The sequence below is a fragment of the Epinephelus lanceolatus genome, chromosome 7 (genome assembly GCF_041903045.1).
Source record: "Epinephelus lanceolatus isolate andai-2023 chromosome 7, ASM4190304v1, whole genome shotgun sequence".
In the NCBI taxonomy this organism is placed as follows: domain Eukaryota; kingdom Metazoa; phylum Chordata; class Actinopteri; order Perciformes; family Serranidae; genus Epinephelus; species Epinephelus lanceolatus.
Genome location: NC_135740.1, coordinates 10,833,636 through 10,843,513, shown reverse-complemented (window position 1 = coordinate 10,843,513; position 9,878 = coordinate 10,833,636). Strand labels below are relative to the sequence as shown.

At 41.1% G+C, this 9,878-nt stretch overlaps 1 protein-coding gene across 1 annotated transcript; it reads left to right on the top strand.

Annotated features, from left to right (window-relative positions):
• Positions 1-410: 410 nt before the first annotated feature.
• On the top strand, positions 411-9,832 carry LOC117261299 (cyclic nucleotide-gated cation channel-like). The gene is made up of 11 exons (XM_033633661.2): positions 411-530; positions 914-1,003; positions 4,240-4,350; positions 4,522-4,713; positions 4,815-4,925; positions 5,228-5,334; positions 5,449-5,936; positions 6,048-6,326; positions 6,664-6,762; positions 7,655-8,032; positions 8,450-9,832. The coding sequence occupies exons 2-11, from the start codon at positions 915-917 to the stop codon at positions 8,633-8,635; spliced, it is 2,040 nt and encodes a 679-aa protein (XP_033489552.2). The 5' UTR covers positions 411-530; position 914; the 3' UTR covers positions 8,636-9,832.
• The last annotated feature ends 46 nt before the right edge of the window (positions 9,833-9,878 follow it).

The window sequence follows — 9,878 nt, the reverse complement described above, 5'->3', positions numbered from 1 at the left end:
AATTGTGTTCCAGAACACACATGGAGCACATTTTAAGCTAAAAACATCAGGTTCCATCTCAGCCTTTTATCCCTCTGCTCAGTACAACACTAATGGCGAATCTGAGCGGTATCTTGGATTAAAATCCAGTTTCTTAACAGAGCTTCAATAAAACTGTTCCAATTCACGTGTGCAGGTGTGTGCATAAAAGCACTTCTCTTTCAGTAATCAGGGGAATATACGCACACAAAGACGCACTTGTAGTTCGAAGGCCACTTCACACAAGGTTCTTGAATTCAGATGAGCGTGGTGTTGAAAAGGAACACACACGCGCACACACAATTTGCAATTTAAAGGATGCTTTTGTGGAGTACCATGTGATCAGTCTTTTGATCGGTTGTTCACTCCATCCATCCATCCATCCATCCAACCTTTCATAGGACTGTCTGTCCTTGTGAATCTAAATAAATTGATAGAGATGGGATGCAGCTGAACTACAGACGTGAGCTGAACTTGTCGAGCTAATGTTGAGATATCTGGACATTTATCAGGTTTGTTGATTTCGGATACTCTCTGTCTCTACCTCTTATGATCTGTTGTCATAACTACTTTACAGCTTGTTGCTATGCCATCTGGTTTCCATGGTGATGCCTGATAAAGGATGACCTCGTACTGGATGACCTTCCTTTTCTGACTGTGGGTTCATCATTGCATGTGTGTGTGCTGGTTAGTGAGTTATGTGTTTGGCAGTCTGCGTGAGACTCTCTATGTTGGCATGTCTCTTTAAAGTCAGTGAGTGTTGTAGCTTGTATTTTATTGTGTGTATGTCGTAACTGAGTGTGTATCTGTCTGTCTGTCTGACTGTATGGTGATAATGAATTTGGATTGAGTCTTGTTATGGTGTGTGTGTGTGTGTGTGTGTGTGTGTGTGCAGTATGACGGGTCTGGTGCAGGATTCACACAGGCTGTCTGTGAAAACATGGACAGAGGAGGAGAGTGACCGAGCTGACAGCACACTGAGCAGGTACACACACATACACACAGTCATACACACATGTTCTCAGTCGTATGTGTGGTGCTGGTTCCTGACCTGTACGTACGCTTCATCTTGGCTCAGCTGTTTCCAATATGGTGGCTGGGTTACAAACTTTCTCATTTCAGTGCACTGAAATAGGTTTCTGAAAACATCTGAGGTGAGAAATAGACAATGCAGTGACAGAGTCTTGATTCATATGTGATCAGCGCTGCCTAGTTTCAAAGTTCAGTTCATGGGCAGTGATTAACATGATTGACAGATGTGTTGGAGGCTCATCAGCTCTGACTGGTTTTGTTTTTTTTAAGTGCGATGTAGTCGATTCTAGGGAATGCCAGTAAAAGTTGCAGGACGATGAGGAGGAACATGACTTTTTTTTTTTTTTTTTACAGACTATCTGTCACATGTACTTCTTCAGAATATGAGACAAAGTTATTGTCATAAACGTTTACAACTGCAGCTTTAATGTAGGTGTCTGTGTCTCATAGTTCATAGCAGAACTTTCAGTTATATTGCATGACACTGGCAGCAGGTCAGCCTATGTAATTTTGGATTACAAACTTATGTAACATGTTAAAAAATATATATATTTTGTTAAAATATGCATGTTTTACAGGATTTATGTTTTGTATTTAAAGCTGCACCAATTAATATTTTTATACTTAAGCGATACTAAAGATTTTTTGAAGTGGAGTTGCATGAGGTACCATAGGCGGTATATTATAAACAGATGGTGGTCAGTATGCCATGTTTGGAGAAGCAGACTGAAGTACTGCCATGGAGGCTGAGCAATGTACTGCTGTGAATGGGAAACATATACTTTAGCCATCTAAAAAAATGTTCCATGTAAGCAATCAATATCAGTTTAAGTGTACACTATACTGAAAGTATTTTCACCACTTTACCTTTCTGCCAGACAGCATTTCCAACAGAGAACTGAAGCTATTATATCGCTCTCTTTAACGCCAGAGAGCCATTGAGAAAAACAGTGATTTAACATCACTGAACATAGTAGTGGCTGGTCTACCCCTGCCTTGAACATTTATTTTGTGTGTGTGTGTGTGTGTGTGTGTGTGTGTGTGTTATTGTTTGACTTTGGCGTTTAAAAGGGTTTGTTCAGAAAGTCACACAAGAGTAAGTAAGTATAATTTATTTATATAGCGCTTTAGGTCTCAAAGGGCTTCACAAGGGCAATATACAACAAGAAAGGAATCATAAAGACAAAGTGACTATGTGAGCCACATTGTGAAAAGTGGATCACTAGCAAAACCCTTTGCGCACACACAAGAAAAATAGAATTCATACTGCACAACACCAACAGCTGCACTGCCCAAGATTTACATCAATAATGAATAGATGTTCATTTATATGAATATACACACACACACACACATATATATATATATATATATATATATATACAGTACAGGCCAAAAGTTTGGACACACCTTCTCATTCAATGCGTTTTCTTTATTTTCATGACTATTTACATTGTAGATTCTCACTGAAGGCATCAAAACTATGAATGAACACATGTGGAGTTATGTACTTAACAAAAAAAGGTGAAATAACTGAAAACATGTTTTATATTCTAGTTTCTTCAAAATAGCCACCCTTTGCTCTGATTACTGCTTTGCACACTCTTGGCATTCTCTCCATGAGCTTCAAGAGGTAGTCACCTGAAATGGTTTCCACTTCACAGGTGTGCCTTATCAGGGTTAATTAGTGGAATTTCTTGCTTTATCAATGGGGTTGGGACCATCAGTTGTGTTGTGCAGAAGTCAGGTTAACACACAGCCGACAGCCCTATTGGACAACTGTTAAAATTCATATTATGGCAAGAACCAATCAGCTAACTAAAGAAAAACGAGTGGCCATCATTACTTTAAGAAATGAAGGTCAGTCAGTCCGGAAAATTGCAAAAACCATCAAGCGCTACAACGAAACTGGCACACATGAGGACCGACCCAGGAAAGGAAGACCAAGAGTCACCTCTGCTTCTGAGGATAAGTTCATCCGAGTCACCAGCCTCAGAAATGGCAAGTTAACAGCAGCTCAGATCAGAGACCAGATGAATGCCACACAGAGTTCTAGCAGCAGACCCATCTCTAGAACAACTGTTAAGAGGAGACTGCGCGAATCAGGCCTTCATGGTCAAATAGCTGCTAGGAAACCACTGCTAAGGAGAGGCAACAAGCAGAAGAGATTTGTTTGGGCCAAGAAACACAAGGAATGGACATTAGACCAGTGGAAATCTGTGCTTTGGTCTGATGAGTCCAAATTTGAGATCTTCGGTTCCAACCGACGTGTCTTTGTGAGACGTGGAAAAGGTGAACGGATGGATTCCACATGCCTGGTTCCCACTGTGAAGCATGGAGGAGGAGGTGTGATGGTGTGGGGGTGTTTTGCTGGTGACACTGTTGGGGATTTATTCAAAATTGAAGGCACACTGAACCAGCATGGCTACCACAGCATCCTGCAGCGACATGTCATCCCATCCGGTTTGCGTTTAGTTGGGCGATCATTTATTTTTCAACAGGACAATGACCCCAAACACACCTCCAGGCTGTGTAAGGGCTATTTGACCAAGAAGGAGAGTGATGGAGTGCTGCGGCAGATGACCTGGCCTCCACAGTCACCGGACCTGAACCCAATCGAGATGGTTTGGGGTGAGCTGGACCGCAGAGTGAAGGCAAAGGGGCCAACAAGTGCTAAACACCTCTGGGAACTCCTTCAAGACTGTTGGAAAACCATTTCAGGTGACTACCTCTTGAAGCTCATGGAGAGAATGCCAAGAGTGTGCAAAGCAGTAATCAGAGCAAAGGGTGGCTATTTTGAAGAAACTAGAATATAAAACATGTTTTCAGTTATTTCACCTTTTTTTGTTAAGTACATAACTCCGCATGTGTTCATTCATAGTTTTGATGCCTTCAGTGAGAATCTACAATGTAAATAGTCATGAAAATAAAGAAAATGCATTGAATGAGAAGGTGTGTCCAAACTTTTGGCCTGTACTGTATATATATTCAGAAATGCTGTTGTCTTGATCATTCTTCATACTTTCAGCTGATGTGACAACTCCATGTTTTCTCTCCAAGTTTCAGTCTGCGTAATCTACTGAATAATGTTTTTGCCTTCCTGTATGAAGGAGATTATAACTGTTGATGAAGCAATCACTGAATTATTTTTTGTGTTTTTGATGTGTGTGTTGGGGTTTATGTGAGTAGAGCGCAGTCGATGTGCGATGACACCTCTTCAGAGCTTCAGAGAATGGCGGCCATTGACAGAAGAGATATTAATTCCCAGAATTCCTTGCGTGGGCGAGGTGCTCTGTCCAGGTATGACAACTGACTAATCTACAAGTTGATTTTACATCTTCTTAAACATTCAAACAGATTTATTCAGACTTGATTTTTTTCCGGTGTGTGACAACGTCAACTATTGGAAATAGGTAAATTATTGGTGCCCTGTGTTATAAATTTTACATGTGTGTGTTTCCCTGTCCTCAGGATAGTAAGAATGGTGGTGACTCTAAGAGAATGGGCACAGAAGAGTTTGGTTGAGGAGACAGAGCGACCTGACTCCTTCCTGGAACGTTTCAGAGGTCCCACCAACACGGACATACAAGCCCCGCCCAGCAGGTTCAGCCACAGCCACACTGGCTCTGATACAGAACATGAGATCAGACGCTCCAGACACAAGTGAGCCACCAAAAATACAGACACAATGCATACACATTAAAGCATCAATTTTCATTTACAGATAAATTTGTCTTTCGTTTTTTATTACCCTGCTCTGTCAGGAGGAGGAAGTGTCATGTCGAGGTCTTATCGCCATCTGACGATGCATACTACTACTGGCTGATGGTGATTGGTGCTGCTGTATTTTATAACTGGACCCTACTTGTTGTCAGGTTGGGAACTATTACTATGCCTATTCAACAAAACTATGCCAGTTCTAGCACTTACTGTACCACTATGAATCCTATTTCTTGGGCATGCCACCATCTAGAACTTCACACAGTGCTGCTGTTTTCAACAATTAAGTTCTGATAAACTGATAAACTGTACACTACCTGCCCAGGATGTTAAAATTAACAGCAGACAGACAAAGTTAGCAACTAGTTGGTGATCATAGTGGAGCGTTTAGAAGCTAAAGAGCCAGATATTTCCTTCAAGACTTGGTAGATATGTTAGTGTCTCTGTGTTTCTGTAGGGCCTGTTTTGATGAGCTCCAGATGAGGAATGTGTTGGTGTGGCTGGTACTGGACTACATCTGTGATGGAGTCTATATCCTGGATATTGCTGTTCGTCTCCACACAGGTACTGAAAAAACCTGTGGAAGAAGACTAGAATTTCTGTTATGTCATGAAAATGTTTGATAAAAAATTCTGAGGCACCTACAGTCATTCATTTATCTATTTTATATCTGCAAAGGTTTCTTGGATCAAGGCTTGATGGTGAAAGACGTGCGGCGTCTTAGAGAAACCTACGTGCGAAGATTGCAGTGCAAAATTGATATCTGCTCCATCCTTCCAACGGACCTTCTGTACTTGACCATTGGAGTCAGTTACACCCCTCTTCTTCGATTCAACCGGCTGCTGCGCCTGCCACGTCTCTTTGAGTTGTTTGAACGTACAGAGACACGAACAGGCTATCCCAACGCTTTCCGCATCTGTAAGCTGGTTCTGTACATCCTGGTGATCATCCACTGGAATGCCTGTGTGTACTACAGCTTCTCCAAAATCCTCGGACTGGGCTCAGATACTTGGGTTTACCCCAATGCATCAGATCCTGAGTTTGGCTCCCTGACCAGAAGTTACATATACTGTCTGTACTGGTCCACACTGACACTGACCACCATTGGAGAGACACCTCCTCCTGTTAGAGATGAGGAATATTTGTTCCTCATATTTGACTTTCTGGTAAGTCCACAGCAAAGGTGTGACCTTAGCTGATATTATCTTACCTTGAGTGATGTGGATCCCAGTTGTTCCAGTGTATCAAAACAGCTAATACTGGTATTTCTGTCCTAGGTTGGTGTTCTGATTTTTGCCTCCATTGTGGGTAATGTTGGAGCCATGATCTCCAATATGAATGCCACGAGAGCAGCCTTTCAGAGTCGCGTAGACACCCTGAAACACTACATGCAATTCAGGCATGTGAGTAAGGTGCTAGAGCAGCGGGTCATCCGCTGGTTTGACTACCTCTGGACCAATCAGAAGACGATAGATGAACAGGAAGTACTGAGGAGCCTGCCCAATAAACTGAGAGCAGAGATTGCTATTAATGTTCACCTGGATACACTTAAGAAGGTAAAGACACAATTTAACCTAATTTAATTTACTGCTCTAAGCCTCTTTCTTCATAAATACAAGGTATTTATGTAAAGATTATCATCAGAAGTAGTATATTAAATCCCATCGCTCGAGGTTGCCAGGAGTTGCAAAACCACACACAGGACCGAACGTTGTTGCTAACAAAATTTAATTAGAAACTTAACTGTTGTTAATAATTGTTGCTTAATTTTACACTGTCAGCAAATGCTGTTTGTTGAGTCATGAATGTCATGGGTGGCTGTTTTACATGCAAGCTCCTCAAACATTATTGTTGTGTCCATGTGTTTGTGTTTGTGTGTGTCTGTGGATATAGGTGCGTATTTTCCAGGACTGTGAGGCAGGCCTCCTTGTAGAATTGGTATTAAAACTTCGGCCGCAGGTTTTCAGTCCTGGAGACTACATCTGTAGAAAGGTTGGTATTACTTTTACTGGTACTATTGGAGGACAAATTATCTGTTGCTACTGCTGTAGTACTGAACAGGGTGTCCATTTATTCTAATAGAATAGTTGGTCACCCAGCACATACACCAGAAAACATGGCCTTGCTTTGTACTTTGGTGCCCATAATGCGTATACATGGACCCACTTGTAAAAACCTCGCTCCACAGCACTGCAAGTGGTCAGAAACTTCACAGGCTACTTCCCAAGACAGTTTTTTATCACGACCTTTACATTTACTGTTGTTTCTAGCCTGCATTACAACTACTATATCTACAGTAGTGCAGGGTGTAGCACTAGTAACCCTGGTGGGGACTGCCCATTGTTCCAACAGCTCATAATTTCAAAGCCCCAATAGTTTGAAAAATGTCCCATTAGCTCAAAAGGCCATTTTCCCAACGGCCCAGTATTGCAAAAACAAATGTGCATTGCGCCAAAGGGCTGTTTCTCTGTCAGCACTCTCCCAAACAGAAGCACATGGCTAATTATTCGGTAGCATGACATCATCTGACCTTTTACCATGGCAAAGGCATGACCTGCTCTTCTCTGCCTCTGACTGGCAAGTACTCATTGCCTTTGTTGGTTGGGTAAGGCAATCAAACGCAGAGTAGGATGGGTCATGCCTTCGCCATTGTATATATCATTCTGCATCAGCCGTTAATCTGCATCATTCTGTTGGATTAACGGCCTTTTGATCCAATGGGACATTTTTTGGACAACTGGGGCTTTGGAATTATGAGCCATTGGAACGATGGCATAGCACCACACTAGACTACTAGGCTAGTTTTCAGATGTTGTGCCTTTCTGATGAAGGGACAGTATTACTGTTAAAAATGCTGATTTATGTTGTCTCTGTGTTTTTCCAGGGAGATGTGGGAAAGGAGATGTACATAATTAAAGATGGGCAGCTGGCAGTGGTGGGGGAGGATGGAATCACCCAGTTTGCTGTTCTGACATCAGGAAGCTGCTTCGGAGAAATCAGCATCCTGAACATCAGCGGCAGCAAGATGGGGAACAGACGAACAGCTAACATTCGCAGTCTGGGATACTCTGACCTGTTCTGCCTTTCCAAACAAGACCTGATGGAGGCACTCCAAGAGTTCCCCCATGCCAGGGCCCAGCTGGAGCAGAGGGGACGGGACATCCTGCGGAAGGAGGGGCTTCTAGAGGAAGTAAATGTATCGGCAGGGGAGGAGCTCGAGGAGAAGGTGGAGAGGCTGGAGACCAGTCTGGATCGGCTCCAGGTCGGTACCAATTTGGCAGCTACTGCAGCTGTAGTCTGGGGCCGTTAGTGGCCGTTTTGGTAAGGAACCGGAACCAGGGCGAGTGAGACAGGATCTGGAATTCGATGGATGCGCCTTTCCGTCAAAATAAAAGCACCAAGCTAATAAAAATACGGTGAAACGATTTTCTTACACCCCTCATCACCCCAAATCGATGGTGCGCCAGAATTTAAAGTTTTACTTTGGTGAACACTTTTACTTTGGTGAATTTGGTGAATTCCGCATCCGCTCTCTAGACCGGAACCAGATTCCAGACGAAATTCAGAGTGAATAAAGAGCCTGGTGACGCGAGGCTACTGCAGCTGCTGTTGGTACTAATGCTGCGTTTCTTACAGTCATTACAATAATGACAATAATGAATGATAACTTTGTTTTCAGACGTGTTTGGCTCGTCTGCAGAGTGAGTTCAACTCTTCCCAGCTTCGACTGAAACAGCGAATCACAACCCTCGAACACAACATCACCACAGTGGGAACAGGCAGCGGGTTCCTGTCAGACGCCGATTGCAACGAGAGTGTTTCTGGGGGTGACGGTGTGCGCAGTGAAATCAACATCCGGCTCTGAAGGATGTACTATGGAGAAAGCACATAGAATTGTCAATATGATGAAATAGTTAGTGTTTCTTTTAATTATTTGTATTTAAAAAAAAAGAATTACACAAGAAAACACCAAAACCTTTCATTTTGTTTGATGTTATATTTGACATAATTTCATGTAAAATGTGTTTGTATTTCATTTTGAAGCTTTCTTAATATCTTTTTGTTTCTTTACTTTTAAAAACTTTCTCACAGGTTTACAAAGTTTTTAAAGGAAAATAAGAACATATTAGTGTGCATTGAAATCATTATAATACTAATAAACTTTATGAATATAGCTTTATGTAAATGCACACTATATAAAATTGTACAGGAAAAAAAAAAAACGTTAAACCAACAAACAAATTTAATGGTTGCAGACACAATTTAGAAAATAATGATAAGAATTTTTTTTGTTTGTTTTTAAAGACACATTGAACAATTTACTAACACTTTAATGTAACCAATACACTGCTATGGAATATTATTAGGTACAACAAACAAATAAAGAAAAAACAAACAAAAACTAACTAACCTTTCCAGTTGACTTGTCCAAACATGTATTCAGTTATGTCTTTTTCCACTAGGGGGCCTAAAATCTCCATAAATACAACTGAATACTTTCCTGCTATAGCTGAATATGACACTTAGATGCATCAGAGCATGAGTTAAACTCATTCCCACACACTTGTCATCCCTCATAATTGCATCAAGCTATCACATGGCATATAAAGTTTTTAAGTTTAAAGGAATACTTCAACATTTTGTGAATGTCGAACTCCATTAATTTCAACCATTTTCAGCATTTTCTGTCACAGGTTTATTGTTGTCTGTTGTTTAAAATAATAATATTATAATAAGTTTGATAAAACTTGTAAAATACAAAAAAGTAAGTTTGATAAATCACATTTTATTCAGTATATTTCTATTTTCAATGCAGTAGTTACTGGGTGTGAACTGCCACAACAAATGCAATCACCTTCATGTTTAACTTTCTTCACCATGTCTTTCTACCAAAAATGATTTGTGCTGGTTGGCTGAAAAAATATTAAAAGGGGTACATCTTTTGAAAAAAAAGGTTTGAGAACCACTGGCCTATTCATTCGATTTGTAAGTTCTCTCAAACTCTCCCTTTACCTTTCACAACTTGTCAACTTTAATTGAAAATAAAAATTTATAAAAAGGACATTTTTGGCGACTACTGACTACTGATAACTGTGCGCCTTACAGCC